The 21,175-nt window shown below is 34.7% G+C and overlaps 2 protein-coding genes and 1 long non-coding RNA gene across 3 annotated transcripts; 1 reads left to right on the top strand and 2 right to left on the bottom strand.

The window, feature by feature from the left end:
* Positions 1-12,081: 12,081 nt before the first annotated feature.
* Positions 12,082-12,502, bottom strand: LOC112099222. The gene is made up of 3 exons (XR_002906031.1): positions 12,488-12,502; positions 12,297-12,364; positions 12,082-12,124 (listed from the first exon to the last, which is right to left on the bottom strand). It is a non-coding gene; the product is annotated as an uncharacterized LOC112099222 (long non-coding RNA).
* Positions 12,503-13,370: 868 nt separating this feature from the next.
* Positions 13,371-14,391, bottom strand: LOC18043945 (caffeic acid 3-O-methyltransferase). The gene has a single exon (XM_006436351.2). It carries the CDS (start codon positions 14,322-14,324, stop codon positions 13,371-13,373), a length of 954 nt encoding a protein of 317 aa, XP_006436414.1. The 5' UTR covers positions 14,325-14,391.
* Positions 14,392-14,669: 278 nt separating this feature from the next.
* Positions 14,670-15,631, top strand: LOC112099010 (caffeic acid 3-O-methyltransferase-like). Its single transcript, XM_024186107.1, has 3 exons — positions 14,670-14,685; positions 14,889-14,953; positions 15,051-15,631. Exons 1-3 carry the CDS (start codon positions 14,670-14,672, stop codon positions 15,345-15,347), a joined length of 378 nt encoding a protein of 125 aa, XP_024041875.1. The 3' UTR covers positions 15,348-15,631.
* The last annotated feature ends 5,544 nt before the right edge of the window (positions 15,632-21,175 follow it).

Genomic DNA, 21,175 nt, shown 5'->3' with positions numbered 1-21,175 from the left:
CATCATCCCTAAATGACGAACAAAAAGGTAAGTTGTTGGATGTTTTAAAAGAGCACAAAGGAGCATTAGGATGGACCATAGCGGACATAAAATGTATAAACCCAGTAGACTGCATGCATTACATTCACCTTGATGAAAATGCTAAACCTACTAGGGAAATGCAACGTCGGTTAAATCCTAACATGAAAGAAGTTGTTAGAACTGAAGTCCTTAAGCTATTAGATGCAGGTATCATTTATCCCATTTCTGATAGTTCATGGGTCAGTCCTGTACAAGTTGTCCTAAAAAAGTCAGGAGTCACAGTAGTTACCAATACTGATAATGAATTGATACCAACTAGAGTAACTACAGGATGGCGTGTATGCATTGATTATAGAAAATTGAATTCTGTCACACGTAAAGACCATTTTCCTTTACCATTTATCGATCAAATGCTTGATAGATTAGCAGGCCATGAATTTTATTGCTTTCTAGATGGCTACTCAGGATACAATCAGATCCCAATAGCACCAAAAGATCAGAAGAAAACCACTTTCACTTGCCCTTTTGGCACATTTGCATATAGGAGGATGCCATTTGGATTATGTAATGTACCTGCTACATTTCAACAATGCATGTTGAGCATTTTTTCTGATATGGTTGAACGATTCCTTGAAGTCTTTATGGATGACTTTTTTGTTTTTGGTGACTTGTTTGATCAATGTTTACATTATCTAACGCTAGTTCTGCAGAGATGTACCGAGAAGAACTTAGTCTTGAATTGGGAGAAGTGCCATTTTATGGTAAAACAAGGTATTGTTCTCGGTCACATCATTTCGAACAAAGGTATTGAGGTTGACAAAGCCAAGGTGGATCTCATTTCTAATCTTCCTCCACCTAAAACAGTCAGAGAAGTAAGGTCTTTCCTTGGGTATGCTGGTTTCTATAGACGTTTCATTAAAGATTTTAGCAAAGTTTCTAGACCCTTATGCAATCTACTTGCTAAGGATGTAGCTTTTGTCTTTAATGATTCATGTCTCTTGGCATTTGAAAAATTGAAGCAGTTGTTGACATCATCACCCATCATTCAGCCCCCAAATTGGAGCTTACCATTTGAGCTCATGTGTGATGTATCTGATTATGTAGTAGGAGCAGTATTAGGACAAAGAGTTAATCGAATTCCCCATGTTATTTACTATGCTAGTATGACATTGAATGATGCACAGTTGAACTATTCAACTACTGAAAAAGAAATGCTAGCAGTAGTGTTTGCATTAGAAAAATTTCGATCTTATCTCATTGGTTATAAAATAATTGTGTTCACAGATTATACTGCTCTTAAATATCTTCTCACAAAGAAAGATGCAAAAGCTAGACTAATTCGTTGGGTGTTACTTTTGCAGGAATTTGACTTGGAATTTAAAGATAAGAAAGGCACAGAAAATGTTGTGGCGGACCACCTCTCTCGTCTCCATTTTGACTCAATTACAGAGCCATTAATATTGAATGAGTAATTTCCAGATGAACAATTAATGAGTGTGGAAGTATTACCATGGTATGCTGATATAGTTAATTATCTTGTTACAGGTAAACTTCCAGAGCATTGGACCAAGCAAGACAAAGCTAAATTCTTTGCAGAAATAAAAAATTTCTTTTGGGATGACCCGTATTTATTCAATATTGTGCGGATTAAATTGTTAGACGATGTGTCCCAGAAAATGAAATTCAGAATATTCTTTCATTCTGCCATGAACAAGCTTGTGGAGGCCATTTCAGTGTTAAGAAAACAGCGACTAAAGTTTTACAATGTGGTTTCTATTGGCCAACTATATTTCGAGATGCTTACACTTTCTGTTCTTCATGTGATAGGTGTCAACGAATGGGGAGCATTACGCGAAGGAACATGATGCCACTAAATCCAATTTTAGTGGTTGAGATTTTTGACGTATGGGGTATCGACTTCATGGGACCCTTTCCCCCGTCTTTTGGTCATCAATACATATTGGTTACTGTTGACTACGTATCGAAATGGGTAGAAGTAATTCCATGTAGAACCAATGATCACAAGGTGGTAATAGGATTTTTGAAAAGCAACATTGTTTCGCGCTTTGGATTCCCTCGAGCAATAATCATCGATGGTGGTGCCCACTTTTGTAACAAAGCATTTAAGGCTCTTTCGACAAAGTATTCAATCACACACAAAGTGGCGACCCCGTATCATCCGCAAACCAGTGGCCAAGTTGAGATCTCCAATCGAGAAATAAAGCACATATTAGAAAAGACGGTGAGGCCAGACAGGAAAGATTGGTCATTAAGACTTGATGATGCATTATGGGCATATAGAACGACTTTCAAGACCTCGATTGGGATGTCACCCTACAGGCTAGTGTATGGAAAAGCTTGCCACCTACCTGTGGAACTCGAGCATCGTGCATATTGGGCCATCAAGAAATTCAATTTTGACATGCAGCAAGCCAGCTCAAAAAGAAGATTACAACTGGCAGAACTTGAAGAAATTCGCAATGATGCATACGAAAATGCCAAGATTTACAAGCAACGAATGAAAGTCTTCCATGATAAGCAAATTATGAGAAAATCATTCACTCCAGGTCAGAAAGTGCTTTTATTCAATTCTCGCTTGCACCTATTCCCAGGTAAGTTACGCTCTCGTTGGTCTGGCCCATTTATTGTTCATACTATTTTTCCACATGGGGCAATTGAAATTAAGGACCCAAAGAACGGTGTCACGTTTAAAGTTAATGGTCAAAGATTAAAGCCATATCTAGAATAACAACCACATGGAGAAGACACCGAAATAAATTTGAGTGACCCACTAGATTTGAATTGATTTTTTTTCTTTTCGTTGATTTAATTTTTTTTCTTTCTTTATATTATTCTTCTGCTAATTGAAATTATTTTTGCATAAGTGTGTTTGTTTAACTATTAAGTTTTCTTTTATCGTTTTTAATCATGAGTACCTTACTTAGACCGTTCCTCCTGAACATTCTTAAACCACTTCAACGTGTCAAAACTCATCTCAAAAGGCAGATTCAATTTTGTAAAACACATCGCATTTGGGCTCTACAACCACCAGAGTTAGTAGCCTATGTTGAGGGTTTAGAAAGCCAACTCAGAGACATTGAGAGAAGTGTTTACGACATCCAGTTGGAGCTTGAGGTAAATTCAATAAGAGGACGATTTTAATTTTCTTTGTGTGTTTTAATTTGTTTTTTTGTTTGTGTGCTTTAGTTTGTTACCCCGGTGAAGTGGCGGATAACGGTACTCCGTGACAATCAAGTCGGTTACTTCAGTTTCCCATAATAACTGATATTCTGAGGCGAAGGTATGGACAGAAACGAGATTCTAGAGAAACTTTACAAGCGATTCCCTTCACTTCCTCAGAATGCCCTCCTTACGATCTATAAAGCTCGGTCCAAACGCATGCGATTATTCATGAGGAATAACATACCTGCTGACATCCGTTGGTTAATCGAGGCTAAAGTACGATCGGCAGGTGAGTTACCTCCAAAATTTATTGCATACATGCCTGGTTGTGGTAAAGGAAATTATGCAAGAAAACGACGAGCTCGAAGAATTTCTGTTGCTTGTCATAAGTGTGCTAGAATGAGTTGCAATAAAAACCCATGTTCTTTAGGAATGATGTCTGATAACAGGAAAAATAAGATTCAATTCATTAGGGATGGCTTGATTAAGGAGTCATTGGATGATATCCTTTTGTCTCTTGAAACGCATCCCAGTGGATATGTGCAAGGAGCGATTCTCCAGTTATGGCCATTATTCCAGAAAGAGCATGCACGATATAGTCTTGGGAATCTGACTATAAACGACGCTGTTTGCCAGTTTATAAGAAAACTGGATAGGAAGCCTATCCTCGACCCATAGAGGGCGTTCAAGCCGTTTCTGGACGAAAACCAGAGGAAGATGTGAGCCACAGTCGCAACTACCTATAAATATCCTTTTACTTTATTGTTATTTTATTTCACTATTGTCTTATTGTTTGCATTATTGTCTTTAATAATTTTATTACTGTTTGCTTTTTCCTTTTTACTGTTTTCTTTTTGACTTGCGAGCCACGTGCTTTACACGTTATTTGACACTGATATATTACCTCATACACAACCATGACCCACTATCACCGAGACTCTTAAATGTGATTTCTTTTTTGTCAAGCACTCACAAATTGTTTTTGAGAAGTATCACAATGTCAGCTACTCCCAATAGACAATTCAAGAACATTTGTGTGCTTTCTGGATTTACATATGGCAAACATAAAGAGTTCGTTGAGGCAGCCATAGATCTTGGTCGAAGCATAGCAGCGAGAAAATTACACTTGGTGTATGGAGGAGGTAATCGAGGGTTATCAAAAATGGTCTCAGAAGCAGCTTTTATCAGAGGAAGTCAAGTGTTAGGCATCATCCCAAGAGTCTTAAAACCATTGGGCAATTCGTCTGACTCATCAACTGGAGAAGAGTTAGTCGTCTCAGGTATGCAAGAAAGAATAACTGAAATGCTTAATCATGCTGATGCTTTTATTTTCCTTCCAGGAGATCTTGCAACACTAAAGGCACTTATCACGCTAGCATCTTGGGCCCATCTCCACATCCACCAGAAACCCATCGATTTGTTAAATGTCAATAACTTTTATGATGGCTTTATCGCATTTCTTAACCATGCAATAAAAAACTATTTCATTCCCGTTAATGTGAAAAAACTCTTTATTTGTGCTCACACTGCTAGTGAGCTACTTGATCTGTTACAAGCTTATAGATCGGAGCCAGACCCCTGGACCTTTGTGTTGGAGCGTCCAAATAATGATGGTAACAGTAGCAGCAGTAATAAGTACAAATTAGATTTAACTCTCCGCCTGTAAATATTTTCTTCTGTGTTGCACCACCCAGGTGATGTCTTCTAAACTCTACTTCTTTCCTTTCAAACATTGAGGACAATGTTTCGTTCTGGTTGGGGGGAGGGAATAGTCGACAATTGTGGAATCTTGGTTAGGTTTTTACTGATTTTTTGTTGTAGAAACTAACTGTTGCTAACTTTTTGTGTTGAAGATGGCTGAATATGGAGTGTAGTTACTCTAGAAACGCATCTTCATCGTTTGAAAAAAAAAACAAAAAAAAATTCAAAAAAAAAATTTAGACATTTTCTTTTTCTTTATTAAGTTTTGATGTTTATTTTTCTTCTTATTAATTTCTCCTCTATGAATATATATTTTCCAACTTTTGAGTCGAAGATGGCTGAATATGGAGTGTAGTGCCTCTAGAAACGCATCTTCTTAGTAAAAAAATAAAAAACCATTTTCTTTTTCTATCATTTTAAGTGTACTTTTTCTAATTAGTTTTTTTTTTTGCATCATTTTCACATTTTTGCATGCATATTTTCCTTTCATGTTTAGAATAGGTTGGGGGGTAGAATGTTGTTTAAAAAAAAAATATCTGTGATTTGTTTTAACATTGAGTGACATGATTAATTTAAATTTTAGTATTTGTATTATCTTTGGTCTTAAGTGATGTTACATTATGTTTGCTACTCTATATGTTGATGTCGGAGACATATATGAGTTGCTTGAAGGAATGAACATGTCACAATAAGTACCAAGTGAGTTTTTGAGCCTATCATTTTTCGTGGAGAGTAACCCTTAATAAAAAAAAAGAAAAAAAAAGTGTTGCTACATTGGGAGGCCCATCTAACTAGTAGATATGGATGATTATTTAGAGCCCTAAAAGACGATGGAAAGGCCATCTTTGATCCGTTTGAGCCTTTCTAGCCATCCCTTTTATTAAATATCCATAGTTAACCCTTTTGAGCCTTTTTTTTTTAAAAAAAAAACCTTTTCTTTGTCAACTTATCATCTTGACCCACTCCGATTTGGAGTATTACCCGATATCTTATAAGTTCCATTACCTATTTATGTTTGAGAAAAATGTAAAAAATTATTTTGTTCAGTGAAGTTATGCCAAAAAAAAAAAGAGAAAAAAAAACAAAACAAAAGTTGTTGTTTCAAAAGAATAAAAATAAAAATAATAGGTGAAATCCACCTTGCAACTTCCAAAAAAAAAAAAAAAATTCTCTGCACTTTTCTCAAACATACACTTTGTTTTCCTTATTTCCCTTCTTTGTTAGTCATGTCCCTAGCCTACGTTACGTCCTAATAAAAGTCCTTCTTGATTTTAGGGAACTATAATCTGAAGTAGAAGCTAGTTATATGGGCTAAAAAGATGTAGTGGTGCATATAAAAAAAAATAAATAAATTGGGTTGACTAACAGTTTTTATTTGACTTGAGATCGTATCATTTTTAAGCTGAGGGCATCTTTATTTTATCTTGGTGAGAGCATGTGATATCACTTCTTCATTATTTTCTCTTAATTATCATTCATTGGAGTGACTATTTTTATTGGGTTTAATTTCTTTGTGAGAGTGTCACTACTTCCAGTGAGATTTTGGGGTTTGACATGTCATTCTTGAAAGCAGCTATAACAAAGTTTACTGGGCTGATTCATGTGGATGGTTGATGTGGGTGTGATGTTACTTTAGACTGGAGATAATGCTTATACTTTTATTTGATTGCTATCATTAATCTGACGGAATAAATACGAGTGTTTCTATTAAAATTTTTTTTTTTTTGAATTTGAATTTTGTTTTCGCTTTATTTGCTAGGGACTAGCAATAAGCTAGTTGGGGGGTGTGTTGAGTGTTAGAAAATGCATATTTATAAAGGAGAAAACCGTCATTTTACATTTCAAGTCTTACTAAAAACCCTTACTTTTATGTATTTAACCTTCTTGTGATTTAATTACATGTGTTTTATTTTAATTAAGTATTTTATGTATTTTAGGGGCATCATAGTCATTTCACAATAAACGAGAAATCAGATGGCAAAACGGACATCACTTTTGAACTCAGGACGGTCGAAAACCTTAGGAGGAGCATAAAAGGAAAAATGGCACCGTTCACATGTACGGTACTATTCACGTGTACGGTACTGTATATGTTACTGTTCACGACACTGTTCACATAGACGGACCGATGACGTGGCATTGACTGATGAGGTGTCACGATCCTGTTGGACTAAAATTCTTATATACTGTTGATGGTGACGTGGCAGCATATCAGTGGACGAAAAATCTCGCATACGGTGCATGCATCACACCGGATTATTTTCAACCAAACCGCGTTACTGTTCATCCGGGTCAAACCACGTTACTGTTCAAAGTCGGGTCAAACCGTGTTACTGTTCATCCGCGTGGTCAAACCGTGGACTGTTGACTGATGACGTGGCGTAATCCTGAGCGTCCAAACTGTTTTTAATCCGATGGCCATGATTTACTCCATGTATCTATAAAAAGGGGGCCTCTCCCCCCTAATTTGATATCTCTGAATCCATTTTTGGACTCGATTTTCTGTAATTCCTTCTCCATCTTGTATTTTCTTCGTATTTTAATAAATTCCCATTTTGCCCCTAGTTCAATTATGAGTGGCTAATTTTCTTTCAAGCTTGGGTTGAAGGTGAAGTCTCAACATGTGTCATGGGCTTAATTTGGTAAATTTATTTTCTCTTCCCCTCTAGTTTTTGTGGATGTTTTGACTTCTCGTCGACAAATAATACTAATCTTGTCTAGTACCGCCTTGGTTTCACTGGCCCTCTAGAACAAGGTTATTATTATTTGGCACGATAATCCCTTCGCACCATATTGATTAGAGCGTGGTTCATGAGGTGTGGATTCCCCCCTCATGATTTAATTGGCATTAATACGGATTATTTAGCCCATGATGCATGTTGATACGGATCCAGATACCCAAGTACGTCATTTCAATATAATTCTCTTCAATTTATTCTCGCCATTTCAATACCAATTTTAGAATTTATTCTTATCATTTTAATTTAAGTTTTAGCATATTCCAAATCATTTCTACCACAAATCCAACCACCCATTTACAAAATTAATTCTATATATAATTAAAATCCACCTCCTCGTGGGATCGACACTCGTCACCATTAGTCTATACTACAATAGATTCGTGCGCTTGCGAGTACATTAAAATTTGCACAACAGCTGCTACCTTCCCTCTCCGAAAGAAAAAAGCTTGCTTTTATACTTAGTCTTTAAAATGGGCCCCACCGACTTTTCCAATTCCAAAGCCAAAAGGTTTGGCCTTTTAATTTGTTTTGGCCTCACTCACGTCCTGGGCACTTAGAATTGCTAAAGGACTGTTTTTTTCATTTATAAAAGCCAAGTGTGGGTCCCTTCTTAAAGCTAAATCAATTTCTCTCCTTTGTCCTCATGTGCACGATGAATGCACGATGAATTAACTTGTTGAATTTGGTTCATTGGCTTGATTTCCGCATGCATGTATGTCTAATTGCTTCCAAAAATCAATTAATCTTTAATGCTTTCAAAATTGAGCTCTTTTACACCCTTTTTATCCATAATCTCAAATTAATTTCTTATTCAATAAAACAATTCAATTAATTAAAAGTAAGAAATAAAAATAACTAGCAAACATATAATAAAAGGTAAAATATGTATATAAATTATGCTCATCACCTAACAAAGATAGCGTCTTATTAGGCCCCCTAATACAAATAATTTAGGACAAGGTCTTTCTAGAGAGCTGGTAATTAATTAATTTCTATTTCTCTTTTTTTTTTTTTTAAGTAAATGATCAGCTAGACCATGCATGCATGCATGGAGCTTATATTTATATACGATGCATGATAAATTGGTTTTTCGGAATTTATGTAGGTCCCAACTCAAAGATACTATTCTTGAAGGAGGAATTCCATTTAATCGAGCCCATGGAATGCATATATTTGAGTATGTAGGATTGGACCCTAGGTTCAATAAACATTTTAACACAGCAATGTATAACTATACCTCTCTGGTTATGAGCAACATTCGTGAATCTTACAAGGGCTTCGACAATATCAAGCAACTGGTCGATGTTGGTGGCAGTTTAAAAAAGATACTTTTAGAAACAAATTTCTTTCTAATAGAGTTCATCTAAGGATTAATATTAAAGCTCACGTGTAATTTTGTTATTTTAAAAAACTAATTAATTCGCGTAGGTGCCATATTATTAAATTTAATAGTAAAAGTAAAATACGTTTCTCTCACCTTTGTATTACCCTTTATTTCTCCCTCTAAATTACCAATGAACTAAGGTACACATCCAAGTAGCCATAAAAGAAGATGTTATCTACATAAATTTGTTTATTAAACCAAATGTACATATTGGAAAAAAATGTTGGCAATCGTTTCTACATATATATTTTTTTAAGATTAACAAAGCATAGTCATCTAATCACGTTTCGATTTACTGGATAACTAAAGTAAACATACAGAGAACTAGGGAAGTACTATATTTTAATTTGTAGTAGTAACATCCATCCAACAACCATCAGAATAAAAAAAATGGTTTATAATGAGTAGAGGAAGGATTGAAGGAGATGAGAGCATAAGTTAAAAAGAGAAATATATGAATGTCCTAAACATGATGTTAAGCAAACAAAATCTTTTAAGTGTTGTTGGACATTCAAGAGGAAATTAAGGACAATGCTGATTTAGAATTCAGTTCATCCGAAGAGCCCGCAACACGCATACTCGTGTTAGCTAAGGCAGCTTTTAATTTTAAGTTGCCTATAATTTGATTGGAAGATCTTCCTCCGAAATGAAGTGTAATTTCAATCTTTGAATGAAATTACTTAGTTTAAATAAATTTATATGATAAGAGAGAGGAAAGAGCGTCATGTTTCACGTTTATTATTTGACGTAGGAACTTACGTCTAGTTAATTAATTTTTAGAATTATAAAACTGCATGCAGTTTTAATGTTAACCATGTGATAAACTTTAACCTAATTGTTAGAAATTTATATGTAAAATTGTATTAAAAAAATATCCCTTGAACCTGCTCTCATATATGTGTGTGTATAATTCTTCAGTGGTTTACTATTGTGAAAATCTTGTAAAACTCCAAATTTATATTTAAAAAAATGAGGACATCTGTTGTGTGTGCTTGTATATCAGGAACTTCCATAACATTGGCATAATTAAGTTTGAGCAAACAGTTCTTGACGTAATTCATCTTGCTAATGAAAATAGATACTACTAGAAAAATAGTCTTTACTGACTTTACAATAGTGTCAGAAATTATTTTCACTGACACTTGTTAATTGTGTCAGTAATCTGGGAGTCAGAAAAATAGTGACACTTGTAAGTGGTGTCAGTGATTACTATTACTACAGTATCACCGATATTATGACACCATAGTGTTAGTAGTTATTGATATTTTATTAGTGTCTATGATTACTGTTACCATGGTATCACTAGTTAATTTATTTAAAAAAAATAAAAAATTGAATTGGTTCATTGCCTATTGATTTATTTGTAAAATTAAAAGCACCACAAAATAACAAAAAGAAATTGATTTATATCACAAAATCTTTCATTTCACATTTAAATATTATTAGTATATATTACAAATTCAACTTCAATAGCCAAAATATGAGATATCCTACTCTCATAACTAAATAATCCAAATTCAATACATAAAAATTTCTACCATCCAATCAAATGCCTACTACTTGTGGCTAAATTTAATAAATCTAGAAGCTAAATTGAGAATGATGACTGTCTTTCACTCTTTGAATATGAGTAGTATAATTGCGTTATCACACCAGCAGCTTCTCCATTCAATAGATTGTATGGGTTATGATACAAGTGAAGTTGAGGAAGAAACACTTCAAACACATTGAGCAAATTTGCATACATGGAAAAAGGAGAAAAAATTAGCTGCCAATTCCCAACCATTAGAGAAACAATGGTTAATATAAATAAATCTATTTTGTTCTAAAGAAAAAATATTCATACACTATTTATAAGTAAACTCAATTATTTCGAATGGTGGAGCACATATGTGTGAACAACAGAGCATCACATAGCTCAAAGTACATTAACTGTTCTGTGTCTTATTCATTTTTCACTTTAGTTTTTATTTTAGCAATTTTTTGATAATAAGCTCCAACTCAGAAGGTGAAATCCAACTTCCATATATAGACATTCTTGCAGTTGATAGCAATTAGTTTGGGACTACGGCTTTTTTGAGCATCTGGCATGGATTACATTGAGATATACAATTTACATACAAACATTAAAGAACTAAAACATTATATATATTTAGAGACAATTCAAATGTCAGCAAACTACTATATTTAACTAGGTTTATTGGTTTAACAAGTGGCACGACAATTTTTTAAATAGAAATGTACAGAAACTATAAAGGAAAAACATTATCAAGACACCATTAAAGAATCATAGAGTACCTTTACCAGATTTGTTTGCTTTGCAGGTGGGCTGTGATGATGATGAGCATAAAGCATTTTCATTTAAGTGGACAAGTGCCTTAGCTTCTTTACTTACTACAGACCACGTGTTCTCCCCATCTAGCCTTGCACTTCCAAAATCATGAAATCCATCTTTGTGGAATGTCTTAATGCCAGGAGTGCGTGAAAATTCTGGGAGTGCATTAGCCTTCTAAATAAAAAGAAACTCGTAAATAATTCTTGTGTCAAGTAACAAGGACAAAAATTTACTTGGAAGCAGCGCATCCATGAAAAGATAGACACAGCTAGCTACAGAGACGCAGTCAACACATAATAGCTAATCCTAAACCTTATTGGATATAATACCTCATTAGCAGAGATTACTTCTTCATCTGAGGTACATGTTGATGCGTTCCTTGGCGAGAAGATAAAACCAACCTCATCAGGAAATTCAGCCGTTTCAACCTCGTCTTCCACAAAGACACTTATTTGCTTCTGTTACAGCGACATACACAAATGTCAATTTCTCCTAAGAAAACTGGCCGGAAATTGAAAATTCTATTCAAATTCAATCACTTGCCTTTAGTGATAAACTGCCAGCAATCTTTCCACAAGTTTCTCCATGAGTACCTGTATGTCAGAAACCAAATCTGTGCTTTGGAAACTAAACATGAATATCGATGAACAACACCCTCAACAATCTTATTAGGGTCAAAACATTTTATTACAAAATAATAATACGATTTCAGAGCGCACCTTTCAGTATGTCTAGTCGCGATTGAAGTTGCACTACTTCCTATCAATTTACAAAAATCATAGCATGAATAAATAAAACAATTGCCTCTAAATTTACAAAATCAACGTCATCACATCAATTACGTGATGGATAACAATTTAAGTAAATTTTAATAAAAAATTATTCAACAATTAAATCGAATGACAATTAAACTGGTAAATTGAAAACTGACCTCTTTCTCCGATGGCCCACCCAACGAAACACAATTATCTCGTAAATCGACGTTAAAATCTTCCTCATCTGCAAATCAAAAAATTTGAAAAACAGAGAAATGCTTAAAACGCGTATAGTGTTTAGTGTATACATAACATAAGAGTATTTCAAAAATAACGGCAACCCTGTATGAAATGTCAATCAAATTACCAGAAATGCTTTGATTCGAATCTTCATCTCCCTGAAAGTGCATAAGATCCCCGCAAAATGAAAAGAAAAAAATAAAACGAATTATCATCTACAAAAAAAAAACAACTTTAGTTGGTAAAAATCTATAAACTAAGTGCAGCTCGGATAGCAGAATATGACTAGAAAAACAAAAACATTATTGAGTAACCAGAACATCTAACGCCGCATATGGGCACCAGAACAAAATTCATGCAAAAATATGGAAGTTGAAAAATCAGCAAATGCCGCTAACCGAGTTAATGGAATGCGCACCTGCCTAGATAGTGGAGGAGTTTCGGTAAAGGAGGACCATCAAGCACAGCTAAGGAGGAAGAATGCAACTTAAAATAGTTATAGTTTCATTACGAATTAAAAAAGTTTAATTCTCTAATTTTCAATACAATGGCATCTCCTATTCATGCGCATGCATCAGCAGCATTGTTATTAATAGAACTGAAAAATTGGCACTCAGATAATCATATGGTTGTAGACACTGCTCCAAAATAATCATAAAACATGGAAACTAATAAGGCCACAGGTTTTGGAATGCCAAAAGCTGCACGCATATATATGGGTCAGTCACGAATAAAAAGAAACGAATTATCATAACCTCGACACGAATGGACTTAGTCACTATAGGATCAGGGCGGCACAACCCTCAGCCACTATAGGCAGGGGTTATATTAATGGTTGTGAATGAATAAATTTAAATATCAACTTTAGTAATCAACTTATTAATTTACAAGTATTTTTTTATATTATGATATCGTATACTCTACTAATTGTATTTAAAATATACACACACACATACATGCATATATACCAACTTATAATTGTGAGGTAAGCTAAGACTCGAAGCTATTTCTTAATAATCTAACACTCTATATAATCTCAAGTGTGGAAAACCGGCAAAGAAACCAAGTTGCTTAAACTCTTGTTCAGTCCTGTGGTTACCTTTGGCCCTGTAGATGGTCATAACAAAAATATCCCCTTCTAAGAGAGCACGAGTCCTCTGACTTTCGTTTGAATCATCAGGCAGCACAGGCTCGCAAGCAATCAGTTTTCCTCCTGCTGGAAGAGCCTTGTAACAGTTCTCCATTATAAGCTTGCATTCATCATCAGTCCATGTAGTTAAAACCCACTTCATAAAGATAGCATCAGCGGCAGGAATGGACTTAAACATGTCCCCACCAATATGGGTCACTCCAGGGATACTTGGAGCTTCGGCAACAACCTCAGGCAAATCAAAATTGATCCCTTCACATATAAAACGATGTTTCTGTAATATCATCCTCAGGCAATCACCTGCACTCCCACCCACATCAACCAATCGCTTTACACCTTTGAACCCATTGTAACCTTCCAAAACGGACGTCATGAACGGCACGGACACTCCCGACATGGCTTTCCGCATCAAGCCGTTCATTTCAGGTATCTTCCCATAATAACTATATGCCGGCTCGCCATGGACTTTCAGAAATGGCTCAATAGTTGGGTCCAGAATGGCCTTGTGCACCAAAGGCCACATGCTCATAAGCGCATCCTGGTGATGTTGGAGCACGTAGGGCGCGTACGATAGACCCTCGACATCAGTAACGAGGGATTTCCCAATCTCGGTGAGGCTGTACATCCTTTTGCCTCCAAATTCGCGATGCTCTGAGAACACGCCGTAGCTGGTGAGCAAGCGGAGGATACGTTGCAAGTTCTCGGCGTCCCCACCGCCGGATGGGAGGATACGTGTCAAGATTTGGGAGGCGGAGAGAGGGGTGTTGGCCAGTCTTACCTTCTTCCTGCCATCTCTGCACTCGTTATCTTCCATTACTGCTTACTGACCTTTGATTTCGCAGCACCATGCCGGCCAAACAAAAAGATAAGACCTGAGCACTTTTTGACAATTTGGATGTTAGGGATTTTTCAGATCTGGGGAGCTTAGGAGGGAACGAATACTTTGGTAGAGGGAGTTGAAAAGTTGTATTTTGGATAAGATAAGACTTGTCCATTTGTTTTGTTTTTATCCACTCAAAAAGCACAACTCTAAAAAAATTAAAAATAATTCGTAGCCTAGTGGTCTTTTGATTCAATGTAGAAGCTCTAGGTTTAAGAGGTCTTGGGTTCAAATTTAGACTAAAACAAAATTAAAATGATAATTTTTAATTGCTGATACATGAGCGTCATTGATCGCTATTACTAAAGCTATTGATACTTCAGTATTAGTAATTAGTGATACATATCTGTTAAACGCGGAAAATGATCCAAATATATTTATATACTGCTACTTTTAAATAAAGTGTCAGAACACAAGTATTAGTAAAGACCATTTTTCTAGTAGTGAGAGTGACATAATTCTAATTGTCTGATTTCTTAATTGTATAATATTTTACAGGTATTGAGCATGTGCGGGGTGATATGTTCCAAAGTGTTCCAAAAGGTGATGCCATTTTTATGAAGGTAAGTTTTTAATTTAATTTGCGGACATATTATGAGGAGTTCCTTAAATTAAATTTTTACGAACAATAGTTTGATTACTATGAGAATTTGTATATAGTGGATACTGCACGATTGGAATGATGAACATTGCTTGAAGTTGTTGAAGAATTGCAACAAAAGCATTCCAGAAGATGGAAAGGTAATCGTTGTGGAGTCAATGCTTCCAGAAGTTCCTAATACAAACATTGAATCAAAATCAAATTCCCATTTTGACGTGCTTATGATGATTCAAAGTCCCGGTGGAAAGGAGAGAACAAGGCATGAATTCATGACCCTGGCTACTAGCGCTGGTTTTAGTGGGATGAGTTGTGAACGTGCTATTGGTAATCTCTGGGTTATGGAGTTCTATAAGTAGAGTGCTTGCCCATGCATCCTAGAAATAAAGCAAATCTTGTGTTGATTGTCTTCCGTGTATCTCTTTCCAAGCATGCTGATATGTCTCCCAAAGACGAGCAAGAACCCATGCATTTAACAAGCTTCCCACGTACCTGATAGCCATGTGCTTGAGAAGAGGAGTCTAGGACTTAGTAATAAGAGCTTTGAAATAAATGGGCGCTTGACAAGTGGTCTATTAACTATGTGTGCAAAATTATTACCCATGTTTCCTATTATTTCTCGTATTTCATGTGTTATTGTCTAGGGTGTCTTTTGTTGTTCCAAGTGCAGTTACTAGTGTAGATTGCGTGTTTCCAATTGGCTCTTATAAAAAGCCTAAAACTGTTTGAATAAAGGATGCAAACAAATTATTTCATAAAGCAATTCTCTTTTTTAAATTCTTTTGTTTCCTCTGCAGCGGTAACTTCGAATCCTTAAAAATTACATATGACATGCATTTTTTATTTTGTAGAAATAAAAATTTTTCTAGTAGACTTGTTTTTAGATATTCGCCATGCTTAATTATTGTTGGAAACTATAGCTTTTAAATTCTGACTCTAATTAGCTTAATAAATACTTACTGCTATAATCTAAAAACCAAATTTGTTTTATCTATATAATAAAAAGTCATAATAACTTTCAAAATTATTACGTATTCATAATTTATCATTTTTTTATATCATAACATCTCAATACCAAATAGAGTCATAATTTATATTCAATAATTGAATATTGACATATTATTTTGTCACAGTTGTCTTATCATAACTTTACCATATTTCTACTATGTTGCAGATACTCAACAAATTCCTTACACAGGTTTAACTTTTCCAATTGGCGTGTTGATTGTCAATTAATTGCTCCTATCTGCATTTGATTATGTTAGAATTCTTAGTATATAGCTTTAAAATTGATATAATATGATATGTATTGTATATCAAGTGCAAAGAAATCAATTAACAAGTGCAAAGAAATCAATTGTCACGATAAAACTTGTCATAGATTCGTTGAAATGGTTGTTGCCAAGCTCTCCTCGAGCCAACACTAGGGAATAGGAATCCCCAGTAGTTGCAAATTAAATGTTATTATTGATAAAACAAAAATATATTTATAAATTAAATTATTAGTTCCAAAATAACTCTACCAAAAAAAAAGAAGAAAGGTTTTATGCAAGAGTAAGCATAATAAATTTATTTTATTTTAAATTTCATCCCAAATAATTAGCATTACATATGGTATGTCATTCCGAGACATGCGCCGGATTTGCCCGCGTTTTTATATTTTGAGTCCTTGGGTGGGGCCATAGTGTTGGGATTATATGCTTTTTTAAAGCATATTAATTTATTTTCTGATTAATAAAATATTTGAGATATTTTCAATTGTATAATATTTTGAATAAGGTCCGTTTAATCATATTATATGTATTTATGTAATCATCATATGGATTCACAGAAGACATAAATACAAGTCATTTTATGATTAAATAAATTAAATTCGTAGTTGATAAATAGAGTTGGGCGCTCTATTTATGTTTAGACTGTAGTAAATTCATTGAATAATTTATCTTAATCATGTATGAATTTACTGATGTAGTTTGACTACATTGAGCTAGATCACATATGAGATTTAATTAACCTTGAAATAACTGTCAGACTTATTAAATCTCATAGGCATTGCTTTTACCGTAATCTTAATCTTAAGTTAGTTATGATTTCATGATTGTAATTGTTATTCCATTTGAGTTACCAATGGGCAAGACACACAATTGTGGTCAAGATTACCCAGTATCTTGGTAGGAGCAATTATGAGTATTGGAGTTATAGATTAACAATATAGAATTTGTACAACACATCTCTTGATGGATTTTCGGCACTTGATCATAGAATTCTTTGGTCAGAGTGTGTCAACATGTTTAGTATGTTGAAAATGATCATTAGAGAAAACCAATAAGTATCAAGGAAAAAGATGTAATTAAATCAATTGGACAATTAAGATATCGATTTAATTAATGATGTAGTACAAAAGATTATGCAGTAAAGAAATCGATGTGTCTTGGGACGAATTATTATTCGAGTATACAATTATGGAGGTCAGTTCCAATCTTTTAGTCGAGTAGATTTGGAATTAAATAATTGGGCTAGTTTAATTACATGCCTAATTATTATAGCCACTATTGTATGTTCCCAAATGATCTCCGGGTTAGCTTATTTAATTGACTGCACCACTACTGAATTAATAAGCAAGATAACTATAACTGTAAGGGATCTTGTGTTATTTTACAAGGTGGGCCCTTATAACACAAGAACATGTAACATGACTTTTGTTTTCATTATTTTTTAATTTAAATCAAATGGGATTTAATAGAATTAATAAATAAATAAATATGGTGCCAAGGCCGCGTGTGGCGACCGTACTGGAGTTGCTGCGCGTGTCGAGGGATTTGCAAGGGAGGTTCGAGGAAGTCGAGGTGACGATGCTGTTATGCCACAACTGGGACGACATCGTTTGCGATCTCGCTTGCGTTGAGGAGTTGTATAAACATGCAGCCATTAGCAGGGGTTTCTTTTGCTCTGAGTACGGCAGAGGTCACATTAAATTATGGCATATATTCTATATATAAAAATATGTATTAGACCTTTAATTATATTCATTTAACTCATTGATAACCGCATTCAATAGATAAACATCAATTGGTAACCAAAATGGTCAAGCACCTTGTTAGATTGCAAGAAAAATAAGAACAAATTTTTATTATTTTTTTCTCATGAAACAAGTTGCAAGTTCTAATACAAAGACCAAACTACCAAAATCAAGAACTTTTGGGGTTATATTTTTCTATTAAGAGAACGTGACACAAACGGTACACAAAGATGTTTCCCCTTTTTGAACTCAAAAGAAATGTCACTCTGGTCCCAATTGAAATAAGGAAGCAAGAGAAGCAAGTTTTCATTAGTATGTGATATTTGTAACAAGATGTCTTCGACATTGTTGCTCCGATTAGTGGTAAATTTGTGTAATTCTGCATAAGCCTCTGAAATACTGAAGTTGATCAAGAAAGAACTAATTGGAGAAGTTAATTAAATTTGCGACAAATGTAGTTATTCCATTCACATACAGAAAGTTTTTAATACGAAGTCCAAGCAGATGCATTTTAAAGATTGTAATAAGAGATGATCAAGATTCGGTGACAGTATTGTTCCATAGTGATGTTTACAGAAACACTGGTTTTATGAGATAGAGACGTGGCTCTTGTCTTTATCGATTGTGCTTTGTCAAGCTAAAGGGTTTTGTTTCTATCAACAATGTGTTAATAATGTAATTTCTGAATAGAAGTCAAAATACTTTAAAAAAATTTTTTTTTTAGCCTTTTGTCTGCCTCTTTGAAAATAAATAATACAAGGAGCATTTAATTACTTCTCTCTTGTCATTAGCCAACAATTATTTGAAGATCTCAAATACAAGGCCGACTGCTCAAACAATGTCAACAAAAGCTTATCTCCTTATGATCTCCACTACAAATTTTCTTTTGTTCGTTCTTTTTCGTCTTTCGCCTTTCTGTGTTTACAAAATAGATTATGACGGAGGTTATGTATTGTGTGTTTCCGTATTCAAGAAACTTCCTCCAATCTCTTACGAAAACACTGTTGAACTTTTAGATTCTTACAACAGTTTCAATGATCAAAAGCACAAGTTGCCGCCGGCAATTGATGAAAAAGAAGATGCGGTGAAGCCGAGTGACAAGAATTTTAGTCATGTTATAGCCAAGAATCAGCATGTGATGGTGCTTTTTTATGCACCATGGGCCCCTCAGAGCAAGAAACTTGCTCCAGAATATGAAGCCGCTGCCACTGAGCTCAAGGGCAAATCTAACACGACCCGCCCCAAACTGCATGTTAGAATTGAGGTGAATCGTGCGGACTAATAATTAAAACTTGTAGCACAAATTTAATTCATGAAAATGTATATAAAATATGGTCTTTCCTATAAACACATAACCACCTATGTGCCTTTTCTGAAACTATATATGAATTCAAAACTTGCATAGCTTATGTCTCATTGTACATATTGACATTTCATGTATATTTACATATAAAACATAAGCAACATAAACGTGCTCAAAATGCAAGACATGCAGCAATACATCTCGTGGCCCAACCTCAATTAACTAGAATTGATCTGCACGAAATCCTGCGGAATCTTGGGAGGAAAGGGGTAAATAAGAAAATAGTGAGCTTGCGGCTCAGTGAGTGGATGTAATTATATATATTAAAATAATAATAATAATATAGTGTACTAGTGCTTATGCATAATTATGTGACATAACTCCACATTGAATAACATACATCAGCAAACATGGAATTCATACATACATACATCACAAACTGCACCAAATAGTACCCAGGGGAAATAACTTTCAATACTCGTCGGGATCATCATCGTACGAGTAGAGTATGGGAAAAACCTCTCAATACCCAGCGCAATTTAGCTACATCGCTCTGATAGAGTAACCTTCACGTCCGGTAGCGATTTCTTTCACTTCTACTGGCAATTACGTGAGTTATAGTTTGGTTCCAGCAAGTTTATTCACTTACGGTTTTGGCGGCTTAGGTACTTTCACAATTTGTTTCATTAATTTAGAATAATTTTTTGTTTAAATTGCCTAGTTGATTCATCATTGATCATAGTTAATCATTAGGATGTGTATTGGGTATGAAAATATTAGAGTTTTCTTAAGATTAAGATATCTAATAAATGACACACCAAGTATTTATTTAAATGTCTTTAAGAAATTATTGATCTAAACTTAGAATTATTTTGAGGTTAAAGAGACGGTTGGTGTGCCCACCAATCAAGAACATGAGTGGTTGCTCGTGTTTCTTAAAATTTGGCCATGTTAAGCTTGAAATATAAGTGTGCAACCCAAGAGGGGGGGTGAATTGGAATTTTAAAAATTATTCTAGCAAATCCACACAACAAGCAATCTAATGTCTTAATAAAAATTGAAAGCAATAAGTTCAATAAAAGCACAATAACTAATGAGTAAGGGAGAAGAGAAACAAACACACGAAATTTTACGTGGTTCGGCAAACCCCACCTACGTCCACGCCTCCAAGTGATCCAAGCTTGATGATTTCACTATCCAAGCCTTCAACCGTTTACAATTGACTTTAATGTGTCAATGAACCTTTACAACAAAGAGATTATCTCCCAATCTCTTCACTTAAGTGTCTCACACACTCAAATTCTTACAATTGAGATGAGGAAATGAAAGTTACAATAAAGCTCACTCAAAGAGTAGATATTCAAAAATGAAGAACAAGTAATGATTCAATGTTTTGTGTTTTGCAAATTGGAAGCTCAAGATATCTCGTGTGCTTTTTGTTTATGCTTGTTGGAGAGCTTAAAAATGAGTTGGATTTGAGTTGATATAGTTTGAGCTCAAAAACTAGCTGTTATGCACATTTTGGTCATAACCGGCTTGCCGTTTATGGAAATCCGGTTAGCCACTTAATGTTACCGTTACAGCTATAATTTTGAATTTCTGAACATCCGGTATGCCGCTTGTGAAATCCGGTAAGCCGTTTAAGTTCCAGAAACATTCTGCCCGAATCCGGTCTACCGTTTGTCAGGATCCGGTTAGCCGCTTGCTACAGTAACTGCTACAGTGAAATATTTTCTAATTTTACAGTTTTACCCTAAAATTTTATAAAACTATATTATGGCCCAAAATGTTATGAAAGCTTTCATATAGGTCCAATTTCATAATTTTTAAGTAATGCTTTATCAATCCCAAAACTTTTTGAAATT

This window comes from Citrus clementina, unplaced genomic scaffold (assembly GCF_000493195.1).
Source record: "Citrus clementina cultivar Clemenules unplaced genomic scaffold, Citrus_clementina_v1.0 scaffold_4, whole genome shotgun sequence".
NCBI classification, from domain to species: domain Eukaryota; kingdom Viridiplantae; phylum Streptophyta; class Magnoliopsida; order Sapindales; family Rutaceae; genus Citrus; species Citrus x clementina.
The sequence above is the reverse complement of the archived record's forward strand: the minus strand, read 5'-3'. Positions and strand labels throughout refer to the sequence as shown.

Bases quoted from the DNA above. Each gene is read 5' to 3' on its own strand.
- LOC112099010 (XM_024186107.1), top strand. The intron at 14,954-15,050 runs GTAAGTTTTTAA...ATTTGTATATAG, and splicing joins GTGATGCCATTTTTATGAAG to TGGATACTGCACGATTGGAA.
- LOC18043945 (XM_006436351.2), bottom strand. From the start codon at position 14,324: ATGGAAGATAACGAGTGCAGAGATGGCAGGAAGAAGGTAAGACTGGCC.